General features: G+C 38.4%; 1 protein-coding gene across 2 annotated transcripts; it reads left to right on the top strand.

Annotated features, from left to right (window-relative positions):
- The first annotated feature begins 204 nt into the window (after positions 1-204).
- Positions 205-18,720, top strand: LOC128689720 (uncharacterized). 2 transcript variants are annotated; one of them, XM_053778114.2, is made up of 3 exons: positions 205-308; positions 4,125-4,675; positions 17,445-18,720. In XM_053778114.2, exons 1-3 carry the CDS (start codon positions 249-251, stop codon positions 17,569-17,571), a joined length of 738 nt encoding a protein of 245 aa, XP_053634089.1. In that variant the 5' UTR covers positions 205-248; the 3' UTR covers positions 17,572-18,720. The 2 variants fall into 2 exon arrangements, with proteins under 2 accessions (XP_053634089.1, XP_053634090.1); XM_053778115.2 differs by lacking the exon at positions 205-308 and adding an exon at positions 2,935-3,037.
- Positions 18,721-19,547: the final 827 nt, after the last annotated feature.

The raw sequence follows: 19,547 nt of genomic DNA, 5'->3' as shown, positions 1-19,547 counted from the left end.
TGTTCTAATTCCCTTTAGGTATTTGATTCTCGAAAGCTATTTCATGATCTTCATAGGTAATGTACTGTATTTCAGCACACCTTACGTATAAAAATAACTGATAAACTCCTGATACTAAATATAAATATAAATAGCAAATATTCTCGACTCGGCAGCCTCTGGGAAACCAAAACAAAATGAGTGACGTCAACATTTAAGCTCCTCCCACCACAGCGGCTGACTATATAGCCAGACATGCCATTGAAAAAATGTACATTCAGGTGCAATATCAGTCACTAACAAGCGGTCTCATTACGAAACAAGCCAAGGTGAGAACTAAAATTCTGGCAGATGCAAGTGTTGTGCTGTAGTGCGTTCGTAATTAGTGCTTGGAGACTTCGACGTGACATCCAGAAGTGATCCAAAACGTTTCCGCTGGACTTAATCTCCGTAACCTCGTGCCCAGGACTTATTCATGTGTGTGTTTGTGTAGATACAAGAGACATGGCAGTCGCTACGAGGAGTCGGGGATTCGTGTTACGATGAGAGAACGGCGTTGCAAGCGTTACGATATACGTGTTTGATTTTCCTTGCAACCATTTGCTTTTGCAATGATATTTACTAAAGAATTTTCTAAATACATTCTTTTCGGTGAATGGTAATGTTGCCTTTAAGTATGTAAAAAAAAAATACACAATGCTCAAAACAAACTTTACAGACGACTTCTCGCTCTAAGCTTTATGAGCCTCTATTTAGAGCGAAACGTCATCTGTAAATACACTTTTGCTCCTAGCATTGTGTCTTTTTTTTTACCATAATTATGGAGAAGGTGCCCCTTAAATTTCAGTTTCCATCACTCGCTCAATGAGACTTTATTTAGCGAACCACTCAGAACTATTTCACCTAGTTTATCATTACATTTTGTCGTTATTATTAATTTAATATACTCCGTTCAGGCTTCAGTGGGTATCTTTAATAACTTTAGGATACACTAAGATCTCTTTCTGAGAGTTTGCTTGTCAGGTTTCAAGACTATCGGGTGCGCGTGGATCACTAAGTTGGCAATTAACCATTACAATAATATCTCTAAAGCTAAAATAAAAGTAATGTCTCGGTATATATACACTGAAAAGGATCCCAAAAGGGGGCAGAAATATACAAATCATTTTATCTTTTGAGTTAGTCTCCATTTGGGTTATTATTGACTACCGAGAAGTGTTCATTACACTTTAATTATTCATACCCTAGAAGATATGCACAACAACCACTGTGAACGAATAGTGAAATTCCAAGCGCTTTCGTGGCTTCTCACACTGATAATGTGAGAAGTCACGAAAGCGCTTGGAATTTCACTATTTTTTCACAGTGGTTGTTTTGCATATTCTGATATCACGTGTTTACTGTGATCTTATTGCACTGGTGGATATATATCCTTGGGTGTATATGCCCTGTGTGTGGAATAAATCTCCGAGATATACACATCTCAATATATTATTGCAGTGTGTAGATAATAGAGGTATCTGTCAGTACACGCACCGCGATATATACACTGAAAGATATTCACTCGTCTGTGTTAATACAATGTTGCAGAAGCAGAACATTAAGAAACTGCTAAAACAATTTCTTCTTTCATAATAGCTGTCGTCAACAGCTATTATGAACGGATCCTGATGACTCTCGCTCGCAGCCTGTCGTCTCTGACACGAGCGCCTGTAGTAGTAACCATGCTCGAGGCGTTATAGTGTTTGTCTCGTGTCCTTTGTTGGTGCTGGTAATTTTAATTCTTCTTGGATATTCTTATGTTTTGAATTTTATTTTTCAGTGCCAAGAGCCCTAAGTGATCTATAAGGTAAACGTGAAGATACAATGTCTACGACTTTGTACCTTCACACTCAAGGTGATGGTCTTTACCGCCGGCCCGTTACCACCGCTCCTTTTTACGGTGACGCTGGGGTTTTTGTCGTCCGTTGCACTGGGTGTTTACTTACTGCTCTTAGTCACTAAACCCTTCGTACTTTGCTTCCGTCTTCAGCTGTAGCTCCTCGTTCCTGATCAGAGAACACCTTGGGGGTTGGGGCATCTACCATTTGACTTTCTCTGGTTCGAATCTCCGACAGCAAACTTTTGATTCTTACAAGCGAATGAAGCGATTATTACTTTTTCCCAGCTCAATGGCAATGAAAGGGAACATGAGCTAGACTTTGACCAGGTTGTGCCAGGGCGAACCATCTGTAAAAGTGGCAAATGGGTCGAAGATCGTGGCCTCTTTAATGTTTCCAAATTCACAGCTTGTGGGTGGTTCGAAAAAACCTTAGCGCAGGTGTCGCTGGTCTCCTTCGTCGAAGCTCCGTACATAAATCTTTGAATTGTTAAACATGCTTACTACGTTTACCCAGCGCGCGTGCAAGAGCGTGCACACACAGTACATACTACACATACACACACTCCGTGAATACACATACATACATACACACACACGCTACATTTATAAGCACGCATGTATAAGCACACACACACAAACACATACATATATAAACACACATACGCAAACACAAACATTTCGCAATCGCTGCATGACTTCCCTGTCCGGGTTTTAGCGTTTCCTTATAATAATAATAATAATAATAATAATAATAATAATAATAATAATAATAATAATAATAATAATAATAATAATAATAATAATCTAAAGCTATACGAATAAGAAAAACAGCAGTAATACGAAACCGATTATATAAAGCATTGTCTCTTTGCATATTAAATACCGTCTGGCAATCCTAAAATTTGTCTAAGACATATAAAGGTATTCTAATGACAAGATTAATTTAGCATCTACAAATTTATCTAATATCTAGATTTTCTGATGAAAAAATATTGATAAAATAGGGAGAAATTTCCTTTCCATAGGCTTACCCCACTATATCTTGGTGTTCTGTTGGGGATGCATATATATATATATACGAGAGAGGCAGCATCAATCGAGGCAGTTGCGTGTGGAAAGTCGGCGGGTGAAGAGGGACGACTCTCCGTGTTCTCACCACATCAGTATTACCTCAGTGTTAGTGCTAGTTGTTACTATGTTCAGTGTCAATGAGGAAGAAGAGGTACACATCGTGGAACTAGCTTTTACTGGGACGACGTTTCGCTCTAGCACAAGAGAAACGTTATCCCGATAAAAGATGGTTCAGCAACATGAGATCTATTTTTTCTTTACTACTTTCAAGGGTTCAATATTCGAAGTTGCCTTAGCAATGGTAGGATGTTGCATGATAGGTCAACATGATGGACATTGTTTTTGTTTTCACTTCAGCGTCCGTCTCCCGCCAGGGGCGACCCGACGAGGAAAACACATTCACCATCATTCATTCAATAGCCTTTTTTCCAGAAGTGTGCTGACATTACTCCTCTTTCAAAGTGCAGACACACAGATTTTTCTTCCCTCAGGACTCGAGTCAAACAGGACCAGTACGAGTTTATTATTGATCTACTAATTACCCAAATAAACGAAAATTATTTATTGTTGGTGCATAATTATTATTGCATTAATATTATATTCAAGATATCTATACTTTTAAAGGCCATCCAGGTTAAAATACAGTTGTGTTTGGCCCTCATAACTCATACATTAACTTTGATCCAATGTTGTTGCTGTGAGATATCAGTCACTATCTATGAGAAAGCGGAAAGTCTATAGAAGTTAAGTCCTACATTGTTAGGGGTGTGGATGGTAATCAAATTTAATTAATCCAAGGAATATGAAGGTAACTCAGATTCAGTGAACCAAGCGATTATGAGCCACTTCTTTCCTCCTATTTACCTCTCTTTCTCCCTCCCTTTCCTTCTTTCACAAAATTACATACGGCGATTTTGTTCGTCAGATCTCGAAATATTTTCAGAGTTTGTTTAATGGGTTTGATTAATATCACATAATATAGTTTAATACTTAAATCTCTGTAAAATTTGTATCTAATCGCATTTATTTTTCCCCTTCACTTTGGCGCTTATGGTTGTTGTTATTATGTGAAGCATTAAACCCGCGTGGGCCATTCAGCACAAGTAGTGCCAGAGATTCTATTCTCCTGTTAATTGGGCGATATACTCACACCCTAACTAACTATTTTCCATTTTTATATATATCTCCGTAGATGATGAAGAAGATCCTCTTCGTAGCCTTCGTCAGCGTGGCGTGCGCGGCGTCGGTGGAGAAGAGAGAAGGAGTCGCGGGGAAGACCAAGGACACCGTGGGTCAGACCAAGGACACCGTAGTTCAACCCAAGGAGTCTGTGGGTGAAGGCAGGGACTCTGGGTCCTCGTATGCTGCCCCTGCCCCTGCCCCAACCTACGACGATGGCGGTTCACAGGGCAACCTCTATTACTACTACTACCCTGTCTCCGAGTACGGCTCCGCTGAGACCTCAGACTCCGAGTACGAGGTCTTGACCGCAATCATCTTGCCGCTGCTGATCCTGGGCGGCATCCTCCTCGGTCTCTCCTCCCTTACCTTCACCCTAACCACCCAGAGAGCTCTCACCGACGGCCCCAACGAATCTGACTTTGTTACTCAGCTTCACGACGAAATCGAGCGAGTCTTCTACATTTACCTCAACGCTATAGAGAATGAAGAATGCATAAAGAGAACCATCTGCGAGATTGGAGTCTACTCTAAGGACCTCAAGGGCAAGGACATCGTTCTCGGGTATGAATTCATTTGTTCTTGTTTACGTAGTATTCTTCAGTCTCTCATTTCCACATTTTTTCATTAGTCTGCAACCTTCTCGCGACACAATGCTAAATTATTCTTTAATTAACAGTCGTTTACTCATTTAAATCTCATCCGTGTATATCTCAGAAGTGATTTATCATTAGGTATCAACGCCCTCAGTTTTGACTCAAGATTTCTTTGACTCATAATTCGTCACTATCCTTAACTCATGACAAAACTATTTTTATTGAATCTTCTTTATTTAACTACTATTACAATGTTGACTCGTACTGGTTTAAAAGCACAACGCAACTCTGTCTTCAGCTCAGGATATACATTAGACTTTAAAAATTTAAATCATAAAAATGGTCACTCATGACTGACTTTTAAATCTTTATAATTTTACACCGAATCACGACTCTTACCCCTCTAGTTTACTTTGGTTTCTCCCCATTCCGTCCTCCACCCCTTATCTTACGCATAACGTAATGACATACATCCTACTGACATACATACCACTACTACCCTCCCGACCCACAGCTGACACCAACACTACTGTCCTGTATTAATCTGTACTGCTAATCAGGGCACATCTTGTACCCGTTACCCACATTACAGGAGGGTCAGGTGCTTCCTTCTCGTGGCTGCTGATGCTACTGTGCATGAGATAGAGAGGGAGAAAAGAGAGAGAGGGAGAGAAAGGAAAGAGTGAGAGAAGGTACAACTTTCCTGCAGAAACGTAGCAAAAATTGATAGTTAAAGTTATTCAGCGAAAATCAGTCTGAACAACAACAAAAATTATGTATATCGTGGATGTTAAGTAATATTTATAAAATTTAGACTGACCTTAGATAGGTTTAAGCTATATATTACATTAATTATAACTAGGTTAGGTTGCAAACTTTTGGTAAAAATCATCAGTACCGAATACCATTTTAATTCACGCAATGGTCTGAGACATCTCTCACCCTGAATGGACGTGTGTGCATTTACAAGTTAACCACCAAGCCTAAGGTTCGAGCACTTCCCTCAGTTTCTCTTCTTTCCCAGTTCAACATTTGCAATACGAGAGTTATTTTTCTCAAAATTACTCGTCTAGCTTTTTATTTTTTTATTTGTTTTTTTTTGCATATCATAAATATGGGTTTGTAAACAAGCGACCCGTAGAGCTCAAAATATAGATGAACATTCACTCACGTCGTACTGAGTTTGAAACAAATGTAGATTATGAATCAACAGCGTCAGGCTGAAAAAAGGCAGGGCAAGGAACCCAGACTCGAATATCAAAATGGTACACAATACTGACAGGTTGATAAGTAAGACACTAACAGTTAGGTATCTTCAGTCGAGTACAGAAGAGTTAGCAGAAGCAGAAGAGATATGAAGACGATGTAATTAGTCCATCACCCTTAAAGACGTAGTTCTGAGGCTGTCAGTTCTTCAGGGACTGACCACCTCAAAACTGCGTCTTCAAGGGTGATGGACTGATTATATCGTCTTCATATCTCATATCTCTACTGCTGCTAACTCTTCTGTACTCAGCTGAAGAAGCCTAATGTGTAGGCGAAACGTTTCGAAATAAAGATGCCTAACTGTTGCACATGTATCTTACTCATGAACTGAGACCCGAACCCCACAATATAACAAATCGGTGAATACACCCACTCGCAGCAATCATGGGTAATTACACTCGCACGCGCGTGCGCACACACACACACACACACACACACACACACACACACACACACACACACACACACACACACACACACACACACACACACTCGCAGGCAGGTCGCACCAGATGCGCTCATCTTTCACAACTTTCAACTTTCACAATTTCGCCCAGTGAGAAGTTAATCCCTCCGCAGTCCAGAAATTTTCACTCTACGCGAAGCTTCACTCGTGTGATTTGCCGTGACAGTTCATGACTCGACATGACAGCTGATGACTTCGCGGTAGCTGGTAACTTTCCCCAGACTTACTAGAGAAACTTTACGAGGTATATAATGACCGCCCTACCTAGCACTTTGTCAAACATAACATTTTACCGCACTAAAATACCGTAATAACGAAACATAAAATATTCACGAAATACTCAGCACAGCAATATTGAATACAGTTATCTGCAGAGGTAAAAGTCAAATTTTTTTTATAGACTGACAGGAACTGGATAAGTATACGGGCGAAACGTTGTATAAAATTTTCTTCAAAATGAGGGATAATTGTTAATTTATTTTTTTTCGTTTGTCGATTTCATGTTAAGAAAGATTATAATTAATTTGTGAGGATGTGCTATATCTGTGGGTATGAAACAACGCCTGGAAAATGGGAGACAAATGGGTTAGAATAGAAAAAGGGAGGGTTGAGGGAGAACCTGGTTGATGGGAGCAGAATATACGACTCCCTGCTTCTGTCTTCCATATCGTGTTCTTTATTTTATGGCAAAATACGTTCAAGCTTGTTATTTGCATATAAAGCCACACTTGGAGTTGTAACTTCAGACTATTTCGGTCCGTTCTGAGTCTCAAACTAGTAGATCTATACTTCTGATTTTCGTCCCACTATTTTTTTCACTCGGTTCTGACTTACTCATTGTTCATGACAGACCGAAACGTCGTCTGGACTTTCCTAAGTGTACGAAGTTTGGGAATTTTTACAACCACAGTTTTTTTTTATACTTCGACGTTTCAGCACAGTCTATCATTTTTGTAATATTTGAAGTGTAGGGTCGGACTCCCATACTGTGACTGATGATTTAGCAGTCATCAGTCCTCAGATGATGACTTAGCAATCATTAGTCCTCAGAAATTATTAAATATTGCTAATTACTTGTTCACTGTACGTGAATTTACATTTCATTTGCTAGTGAAGCATTTCTGGGTTTTAAATGATGTTATATAGATTGGTTATGTAATTAAAAAAAGTGAGGTTCGTCCACTTTTCAAAACAGTTCGAGGGAAATTTTTTATCAAGTAAGACAAACTTTTATAAGAAGCAAATAATTCCCATTTGCTATCGAAAAAAAAGAAGAATGTCTATAAGTATGAAAGAAAACGCAAGTTGTATTATAAGCTTTTTATTGAGCCAACGTTTTGCTCTGTGTAGAGCGAAACGTTTCCACAGCATAAACGTTTTCTTCAACCTATGATTTTGTCTTCCTCTTTAGAAGTAACTTAATTCTAAATGATGAAAGGAGAGATCTTTGACCTACGGTCTCTAGCGTTCTACCGCTAACGTGGCAAGAGTCAACACAACATTATCACCACTCGCGATTAATGAGTGACACTGGTCACTCGCTAATCGCGAATGACCAGTGTCAGCCATAAAGAAAAACCAATTCGACAAGTAACTGTTTATGAGAGACGCGTTTGACGACCTTCGTGTGAAGAAATTCAGTCAAATGTTACCAGCAAAAGATGACTATGACTTCTTGGATCATACTGGGTTTTCACACGCCATAAGTATCACCATGATGTGTGCTTAAAATACTTGCAAAGTGTCTCCAGCTCCTTGGATCAAAAGCCCTCCACTAGAATCAATGCATCACCATTGAAGGTGCTAGTCGTGAATACAGATTAATTATTTTGATATAAAACATGTCATTATTTTGTCCCATTTTAAATTATTCAGTGATTTATCGACGGGACGAATTATTTGATTATCTAATTATTTGATTATCTAATTTAAAAAAAAAATCCACTATAATGATGAAGAAAAACGTTGCAGACCAAGTATTCATTCTAACAACGTTTCTCTCTGTGTAGACCTTCATCAAGTCATGACTTGATGAAAGCCATACACAGACCAAAACGTAGTTTTAAGAGTTTTAAGAGCTTGTTCTGCAGTCTGTATCGTTGCTTCGTTATTGGATCCGTCCTGATAACGAACTGACTAAAGATTATAATGAATTTTCTGTTGTAAAACAGGAAAATTGAAGTTTTTAACACTTCAGTACTAACATGTAAACAATCCTGATTTATAAACGTTATTTTCGGTATTTTATCTATTTTTTTTATTAGGGATGATAGAATTTTATTTGACAAGATAAATTCAGACTTTTAACTAATAAACCGTTTATCTATTAAATGTTGAAGCTATATCTCTCCCGTTTATGTAATTTTGTTAATGATAGCTGTGTTAGTTTCATAATGGAATGCTAACCTAACCTAATATAACTTTGACCTGAAATACCTCTTAAATAATTATTGCTGTTTAGATTGTTTATTATAACTAAGTGTTAAACCCACAAGAATCATACATCGCTGCATAGATCGTTAATAAATCGCTGTATTTTAACGCAAGTCTGCCTCACATTTGAGATCTGGAGCATATTATTAACTGCTTATATTCAGTCAGCATGCGACACACATTAATGCCAGTTGTTCTACTTGCGTCTTGCAATACTAACACAAGTGTGTTAATATCTTGTTTGTATTCCTCTCAGTTTCTCAAGTACTATGGCTGCATTTAATCGGTGGATGATTGTTTTCGTATCATTCTTTCCGCTAAAGACCTTAACCATGTCCTGGCATGGACGGTCCTGTGCCAGGTCAACCGGACACTCATTGAGCATCAATCATTTTTTCCTCTATACTCGTGTGTTAAAAGAGGGTTATGACGTACAGACTTAACCGATATTCCTAGTGTGACCTTAATATTTACATTACTTCACAATCTTGTAGATATCTCTCTCTCTCTCTCTCTCTCTCTCTCCCCTAGGGGTTCTGTTGTAAAATACAAGAACAACAACTCCGATTTGACGCGATAGACGACTCTCATTGTGCAGTTATCTGTCTTATACCAGGTGTAACACAGACAGGCGATCCAAGAGTGATGTGCACTTTATGAGGCACAAATTTCTCGTATTTAATTTACAACCTCTGCTGTAGAACATGTATGAAATGTGTCCTAAACTGATTTTCTTGCAAAATTGGCAATATGGTTATTCGTAGTCTTCGTATCCTCTATTCATTAGCTCCAGTAGTAACGTTTTGCATAATCTGTGTTTTCTCATAATACAACCACCAGCCAGTGCTTTCCCAGGAATATATAGCTGCAACCTAGTTGGTGATTCATGCGACTGAGGGTACAGTGGTCAGTCATCTGTATTCGTCAGCTGATTCAGTGATGAAGTGAAGAAGGTCATTGTTGTTAACATTGCATGGCATGTAACTCATTTTTTTTTAATTTCTGGCATCCTGGCACCAACTGATTTACATTCTCAGCTCCTATAAGAACTACCCTACGAGTTTCTCTTCGAAATTCGTCACTTCAATAGCGCAGACTGAAACTAGTCATTCTTAATGTACTTTACCAATCAGACGCGGTGCCATACCCCATCCAAGGCACTAACAAGGCCTAGTGCCAATTCATACCGGAGTTTTTTATTTATCCAGCGAAATGGTACAGCATAACGGTTAGAATAAATTTTCAACAGGTGATTAGTTATACAGTATTTTTTTTCTCAGCTTTTCAGTCCTTTACTGACCACGGAATCGTCAGAAATTAATAATTAAAGTACACCCGCTGCTGCATTTTACACCCCAGATGGAGCGCCGCATGCATCCCTGCGCGTACAGTGACTGTTGTTGGTAGGAGAGAAGTTCCTTTCCGTTAGGATATTAACGTCATAACGGAGGCGTCCACAACCAAGTCTCAACAAGCTCATGATTATTGGCTACCGTATGGTCGTTAAACACGACTTGTACTGGTAATTTTCGCTCTGATGTTATAACAAGTACGGTCCTTCCCTGGAAACACGTTCTCTTCGTACGTTCTCAAGCGAATATAATTGCAATGAGCGCCAAGGAAGAAATCTAATCTAAACAATCCAAACATTAACTATGATGTTTTCTTGCTCGACGAAAACCACTGGTTTTCGTCTTGGCTTCAGCGAGTCATATATAGCAAATATACCCGAGTTAACGTCCCGCAGAGCTGACGGAACTTACCATCGTTGTCGCTGATTTCTTTCCCAGAGAAATTCGCTACACTCGGGTCTTAAATAACTGGCTCAGTGCCTCTTGAAATCCACATTCTTGACTCACAGGAAACCGAAACCTCGCCATGGGTTTCATGCGAGTCAATGAGTGAATGAGGGTGAATAGAGGGAGATTAATCTCGTTAGAGGATGAACAGAGTTTAGTCTCACTAGAAGGTGGACAGAGAGATTAGTCTCACTAGAAGGTGGACAGAGGGAATAGTCTCACTAGAAGGTGGACAGAGGGAATAGTCTCACTAGACGGTGGACAGAGGGAATAGTCTCACTAGAAGGTGGACAGAGGGAATAGTCTCACTAGACGGTGGATAGAGGGATTAGTCTCACTAGAAGGTGCACAGAGGGATTAGTCTCACTAGAAGGTGCACAGAGGGATTAGTCTCACTAGAAGGTGCACAGAGGGATTAGTCTCACTAGAAGGTGCACAGAGGGATTAGTCTCACTAGAAGGTGGACATAAGAATTAGTCTCACTAGAAGGTGGACAGAAGGATTAGTCTCACTAGACGGTGGACAGAAGGATTAGTCTCACTAGACGGTGGATAGAGGGATTAGTCTCACTAGAAGGTGCACAGAGGGATTAGTCTCACGAAGGTGCATAGAGGGATTAGTCTCACTAGAAGGTGCACAGAGGGATTAGTCTCACTAGAAGGTGCACAGAGGGATTAGTCTCACTAGAGATAAACAAGCGGGTCAGTCCTCTCATCTTGTCTCGCTCTCTTACTGTACTGGACTCTTTCCACTGTCTTCACCATCTGCCTGAACATTATGGTTAGCTTCTTGCGAGTACCTATTTGTAGTTACAACAACAAAGTAATACTCGTTGTGCCTTGTTTTTACTAATATCATTATCGGCGTTGAAATTTGCACATTTTTCCCAGAATGCGACCCACAACAGTCGACTAATTCCCCAGGTGAACAGCGACAGCAGATGCCAGGAGACATGTCCATATGTCTTACTCATACCGGGACTTTTGCTTTGCGAGTCCAGTGCTCTGCTCACTGAGCTGCAGTGTGCACTATCATACAGCGGAACACTAACTAGAGTCATGGATGTACAGTACATATCTCCATCTCTCCCCTAATACTACCCTCTATGCGTAAATGTCAGTGTGCAGTCCCTCGCCTCTCACACGCACAACCAGACCATCATACACACACGACAGAGTTCCTTCTAAAATTTATCTGTTCTTACTGATGTAGCTGCTTAAGGGGCAAGTAAATACCCTCTTCTTCTAATATGTTCATTTATCCGCTAAAATCTACCTTGTCTTTAATTACTATCGCATTTGCTTTGCCTGTTTCGTAAGGTGTTTTGCACAGGTCTGAGCTTCGCTCTGCAACAAAATTGTCCTCATGAATTAAGGAAAGATGCTGGACTTCACCTTACGAAACAGACAAAGTAAATGCGATAGTAATTATGGACAAGGTAGATTATAGTGGAAAAATGAAAATGTTATTAAGCTAGCTTTATACCCCACAAACATCTACTTCCAATACGCTGCTTGCCAGTCTGTTGTCTTGTGCTCTACGGATTACATATATTTCGGGAACTGTCGTATTTATTCCCCCTCCCCCCCCCCCAGTTGTTGTTATGCAGTTTTTTTTCTTTGTACTTCATGTAGGCTCTGTTCAGCACAAAAATCGTAAAATCGGATCAACTATAACTACTTACCATTCCCAGGTGCTAAACTTTGCGAGTTTAGCGCTTCTTCGTGAACAGAATGCCAGTATTTTTTGTCCAAATCTGAAAGAGTAGATTTTCAATCCTTTCTTGCGATTTAGGGATTTTTTATACTCTTTCCTCCTTATCCCAATCCTCGTTATTTGTGAATGTCTTCCATGTACGAATTTCCTCCATATCACCTTCGCTCATACGCTTCATTCACCTTCATTTATGCCTTTCCTTCACATCACCCTCATTCTACTCTTTTTCAAGAGCATGCGGCCTTATGTAGTACTCAACGACATTACTATAAAACTTTTTGGTGTTGGCAAACTTCAACCAGGAAACAAACGTCACCCTTAAGGAGTTTGTAAACTTGACTAGTATGACGAGCAAGTTTTGCGGAACTGCGCTCTGAGATTGTCTGGTAGAGCTGTGTACACTAAGATTGTGCTTGGTAGACCTGTAAACTCTGAGGTTGTATCTGGTATAGCAGAACTATGTACGCTCTTGTATACCGGAAAGAAAATACTATAAAAACACAGTACATGTACTTGGTTGTCAATTATGCGATGGTCGTTAAGCAGTTAATTGTGGGTTTTTTTCTGTGAGTAGCCAAATACTGAGTTACTGGAACGTCCTCTAGTAAATTTATTCGCCCCCATCAAATTATATATATATATATATATATATATATATATATATATATATATATATATATATATATATATATATATATATATATATATATATATACATATACATATATATATACATATACATATATATATATATATATATATATATATATGTCGTGCCGAATAGGCAGAACTTGGCATCTTGGCTTAAATAGCAACGCTTATCTTGCCATATAGAACAAGTGAAAATTTGTGTATGCAATAATAAAATCATTCTGTACCTAACGAAAAAAATATATTTCACTGTATTTATTTAGTATTAAATTATTGTAAACAAATCTAAGACATATTTAGTTGGGATAGGCTAAAATAAATTGTTCTTGTTATAATAAGGTTAGGAAAGTTTTCTAAGATAGCAAAATTAAAAATTTTGACATTATAATGAAAAAAATATATCTTTAAACGTATATAGAAATGATATAAATGAGTTCTTGCTAATTGACCAGTACATATTCGGCACGACATATATATATATATATATATATATATATATATATATATATATATATATATATATATATATATATATATATATATATATATATATATATAATTATCTCTATTACTATAAACATATATATATATATATACATATAAATATATAAAATGAAAATGTTCACACCTGAATTTATCAGCCGTCTGTAGGTAGATATTAATATAATAATAATAATAATAATAATAATCATGAAAATAATAATAATAATGTCCTTTTGGGTAACGTTTCCCATGATGTATATGTAAAATTTGGTATTTGTTAGCTGATAGTCATCTTGACAAAAAATTAATTATGACATAATATATCGTTTGTCTGTACAAACGAAAATTCCTGCCCGAGCCAAAAATGGGAACCTGTCAGACGGCCAGTACGATACAGTCAGTTATTTACCCTTTCGTGTCACGGTGACACATCAGACTAATACACAGTAAAGTATTAGCTGATTAGGAGGATGGTCTTTATAGCAATAGTTTCAATGCTCTTCCTGCCCACAATCTTGGGTTCTGATAAACCAAACAGTTTTAAAGAGACAACACGTTAAAGGATGCGTAGAGCGCCGGTTACTAATAACATAAAACTAATTTTAATTATTTTTTTTACCGTGAGTTCTAACTGTAATAAAGTGGCAGTGTGTGTGTGTGTGTGTGTGTGTGTGTGTGTGTGTGTGTGTGTCTGTCTGTGTCTGTGTCTGTGTCTGTGTCTGTGTCTGTGTCTGTGTCTGTGTCTGTCTGTGTGGTCATTCACTGCCAATCCCGTTACGCTTGTGAAGCAACAGATGAACAGACGACGCCAGGTGAGACAACTGTCTTTTAGCTGACTCACTGAGCACAATGTCTTCGCGACCATTTACCGCCGCACCCTACATTAATAGAGGTTATGTTATTTAGTAATGGTTCCAGGAATCAACTGTCCCGCGGTCTACTCTCAGAAGCTTAAGGATTCTTCATTTCAAATCTGCAAAATGAAAACAAATTTTTTTATCTCTCAGTAAATTGCAGAGCTTGACGACTCTTCATTGGCGCATTTCAAGCGTTAATGAAGATGTTACACGAGATCCTGGCGTTAATTTAGATGTTGTAATTGCTCCAAGCGTCAATGCAGAAGTTGCACGTGTTGCTAGCATCAACCATGTTGATGGTGTCCATCCAAATGTGTATTACTGTCGTGCTTATGACAGTCAAAGCAAACCAAACTCCAATAAAACTAGATATCGAATATTTTATTTTATGCATCTATATACATACATGCATATTTATATTCGGGTATATATATCTATGTTGTGCTGAATACGTTAAACTAGTCAATTAGCAAAAACTCACTTAAAATTAAGTCCTTTCTAAAATTTTCTCTTATACGTTTGAAGATATAGTTTTTTCATTTATGTTAATGTAAAATATCATTAATTTTGCACCAAAAGGACCTTAGAAAACTTACCTAACCTTATCATGACACAGCAATTTAATTTAGCCTAATTCAACTATATATATTTTAGATAAGTTTACAATAATTTAATAATAAACAAACAATGATATATATTTTTTTTCGTTAGGTTCAGGATGATTTTTGCGAAATTATTGCCTATTCGGAGAATTTAGAGCGTCTTGAGAGAAATTGGCCTCACCATGCTCTTCCAGTTTTCATCGCTTGATAGAGAAACTAGGTCACAATACTGACCACTGTCATTTGATCTCACACTGCCATTTTCGAAGCTTCCACGAGACGGCTGGGAGAATCACAAATGACACCGATTTCTCCTCCCGTCTGTCCATAATTTGTTGTATTTCCGGCTGCGTGAGAAGGTTCTTGCGATAATTACGTTGAGGGGCTGGAGGGAAGCACTTCGTGGTAATCAGTTACCAATATGTTATCCGCTACAAGTATTGGCAACTTATCTAAGTGATGGAAATTAGCGCGATGACACAGTTCCTGACTGGATGACGCGACACACATTCGTGGAGGGAAGCAGCACGCACGCCAGCTGCTGAGGCTTTCTGTGTTTACATAAGCACCGCTTGAAAAAGCTAAGACGTGGCCAGCACACACAACACCGGCACACACACAACACACGCACACAAAACACACACACACACACACACACACAAAACACACAAAACACTCACAAAGCACACACACACACACACACACACACACACACACACACACACACACACACACACACACACACACAAAGCACACACAAAACATACTGCCAGCGAAACACAGTACATTACGGTCCTGTGGTGAGCGACGTTAAATTCATTAAATCGGGGCTCAAAGCGGACAAGTCTTGTGGATCATACAGTCTTTTGATTTCCCATTATGTAAGATTTCTATAGATTTTCACTCTATTTAGAGGTCGGCTTTCAGAAATAAATTTCAAAATTTAAGGAACCTAGAAAAGCAATTCTTTCTTACGTTACATGAAACAAGATAAATATAGACGATGTTAGTCAACACGGGAGGAAAAATCCTGTGAAGGTTGACTGGGAAGTGGGAGATATAAGCTTTGTCAATCTTCATGAGACCTAAGCTAGCACAGTTGTAACTTCTGAAAACTTATTGAGATGAATGATAAAGATATTTCCAAGAATAAGAAATCATTCTTACTAAGAAAGGTGAAGAATATTAAAGTGACACTCTTTCGAAAACGAAGAATGAGAAGTGACTCGAGTGAATCGCACAAATGGCTTAAGGAATTATATATACTGGGTGTAAATAAGGTGTTGCAAATATCAAATAAATATATAACGTGTATTATTATCATTATTATTATTATTATATTATTATAGTCACAGGGAAGTGCTATACCCGTAGGGTTATACAGCGCATGTCGGGGGATGGAAGGTATTCTCGCTCAATTCAGGGAACCGGACCATAGATCCAATTCCTTAGATCAAGAGCCCCTCAGCAGCGTCAAGGAACTTCCCTTGAGGGGTATATAACATGTGGTATTGGAATCAAGTGTTATAATTCATAGTTGAGGTTATAAGTAAAAAAAATGGCTTTGAAATAGAGTAATAAGTGGATCAAACCGCCGAGTAGTGGTACTAAATCAAAGTTTGATATTATATGTATATTTTTCAAATTCTAAGTTCATGAATTAGTAGGGATGGATTCAGTTATTGGACGCGCTTCGAATGGACCATTAAACGGACCATCAAGAAGAACATAAAGCCTACTTCAGTGTTTCCTTGTTCTGGCGGCAGGCCATGACCCACAGTCAGACCTGCCGGAGCTCCACCTCCTGCCCCCTGACCTTCCTTACCTCGGAAAAACTCACGTAACTTCGTCTGCACTGAATGATTCTTCACGCCCCCGGAAGAGGTTCTTATATAATAACCGGTTTGCAAGGGCAGGTTAGAAAGCTGCTGCTTCCTGACGCAACTATCACGACGTAACACTAACCACAATAACCAGACTTTCTTGCCAGGATGTTTAAAGAGCTACATTTCCCCTCCCACGCTCCCCGCGGCCTCCCCATAAAAAAAACTAGTGGGTCAACTTTTACTCTTCTTGAACTTGTAAAATTCACGGTCACAATGGACTGATTTTTTTTTTACCTGTCTTCACGACTTCGACCGCTACAAATAGGCGAGAAAATCATCCAATAACAATGTGACTGAGGCGGCCGGCGAGTGATTGTTTCCCTGATTGCAGGTGTCTTTTTTTTCTATCATAGTTAAAGAAAATTTCTCCCTTTAGGGCTTCTGTTGCAATGAAAGACGAAAACAAATATTCCTCATCAATGCTTAGAAATTATATTCAGCTTACGATTTATTTAGTGATATTTTCCTAAATTAACGTTGATGGTCGACGTCATTTATAATTTTTTTTTTTTTGCCCATGATTGACGCCTCTCTGCCTGATTCCTTGTTACAGTGTCTTTTTCATTTTTATTTACCAGCCTGATTGAGCCTCTAATTCCTGAAGGCATGAAAAGCAACTTGGCGATCTTCAAGAAGGCTGCAGAGTCTGGCTACGAGACCGGCAAGTGCATGAAATTCAAGTGCAACCCCCCTAAACTCCTCTAGACTGCTGCTGAAGACGACGAATGAATTCGGCAAAACTTCCAAGATAATGGATCTCTAATAATTGACTTTCACAGAGAAATGTTATATACAGGTTACCATACTCACGTATTTTTTTCCCCTACTCGTCGAATATGGTACTCTGTGTGTGAATGTTTTGTAAGTTCCTTATACGGAACACCAGCTGCTAGGACTCAATAATATTGAGGCTGTGGCTATTCGCTGCTGGCCAGCACTGATGTACAGCATCATAACAAGCATCGACTAACATCCTGTAATTATTATTTTTGTATGTTACGAATGACATTTATTTATTGTTGTTGTATGTCCGAGAGGTCAATCCTAAGGAGTTATCACCACTAACTATTTATTTCTCAGGGTTCCTAAAGCTTACCAAATTCACTGCACTGACTACCAAAACAAAAGCACGAATTTTCCCCTGTTGTCTGTGTAGTTCGCACCCATTCGCCACTTTGAACTGTCTTGATTTTGATGAGGATAGCAACAGGCACAACTCTCTGGATATCAAAGCACACCCATTCCTTCTTTCTCCAGTGCCATGATTTACCTGATCAGTATTAAATTCCTCCTTAATCTGTTCCTATGACTGTTTTTAATACGCGGCGCTGACTTAGGATATGACAAGAGTACGGACGTTTGGCCTGATGCGAGAAAAAAAAAACTTTCTATGACTGTCAAATGTTTTGATACCAACAAGTAAGGTAGTGAGACAGTTTGTAGAAGGAAGAATGTCTTCTAAGGACGTGTCGTGCATTGTTAAGCGATACATTGTTAGTAAGAAGACCTTGCTCTGCAAACTATGTCGTTGCTAGTGACTACAATCGTGAAGCTGAATAATACATAGCTTAACTTGTCGCTTACACAACACAGCTCACATATGTACATAGTTACATATCCTAAGTCTTTCACATTTTTTTTTTTTAAATTTCATCTTCTATTTTGCATTTTGTTAATTGTAATGAAAGTTTAGACGTTAAATTGTTACTTTTTCTTAATCACTGCACCAATGATAATTTATGTTGTCTACAATTAGTACGAGGGAATTCACAATTCTTGCATTTTATCAGTATTTACCTCTGGAAATTACAAAAAAAATATCTCCCTTGTTTGCCAGTGCTTTGTAAATACAAACTGCCTTACAATATACAACCTGGTTTTATTTAACATTTCCTGTGAATATCTTGCGATATTTCTACTGCTAGTGAAGGGTTTATACACCGAAAAGTATGTCTCTGCATACTTGCATCAAAAGGTGCATATCTTTTAGCGCATCTACACCAAGAGAAGGGTATCTCTCAAAAAGTATATACATCGAGAGACGTATTTTGTGATATCCAAAATACTTCGTATTTTGATATTACAAGAAATAAGTTTATTTTAAAGATTCCATTTCTTCTATAACAAAAAAAAAAGTCTGCTTGAACACAGCAGACACAGCAAAAGTAGCAATAATTAAATTCAGTTATCCTTCCTTGGACAAAATCTTGAGAGATACAGCTGACACTATGGCTAGAAAATAATTCATTTTTACGGTGAAAACTCACTAAGCAAACAGTAAACATCCCCTAACTTAGCAGTAAACTGAAAACTGACACCTTATCTTTTAGACCTGCGTGATGACTTAATCCCAGACGTAAACTTCACAACGTTTCGCGAGTGGTAAACAAAATCGTAACATTCTTCCAGCAGGGTACATGACACACTGGATCCTCACCCTACACACACACACGCACCTAACCTATCACTCATTTAACAACACCCTGATTTCATCCTAGCTTGGCTCAGGAATATTAACTGTCGTTAGAGCGGTTAATGGGAGGTTTAAAGCCTATCAACTACACGCGGGTCATTAAGACTTCATGTCGCTTTTTCGCCTCATGTCAATACAAATAAAAAAAAATTGTAAAATGTTATTATATTTTCAAATGTGCAAACAATGCAACCATTTACTATTCACG

The sequence above is a fragment of the Cherax quadricarinatus genome, chromosome 22, assembly GCF_038502225.1.
Source record: "Cherax quadricarinatus isolate ZL_2023a chromosome 22, ASM3850222v1, whole genome shotgun sequence".
Taxonomy (NCBI): domain Eukaryota; kingdom Metazoa; phylum Arthropoda; class Malacostraca; order Decapoda; family Parastacidae; genus Cherax; species Cherax quadricarinatus.
The sequence above is the reverse complement of the archived record's forward strand: the minus strand, read 5'-3'. Positions and strand labels throughout refer to the sequence as shown.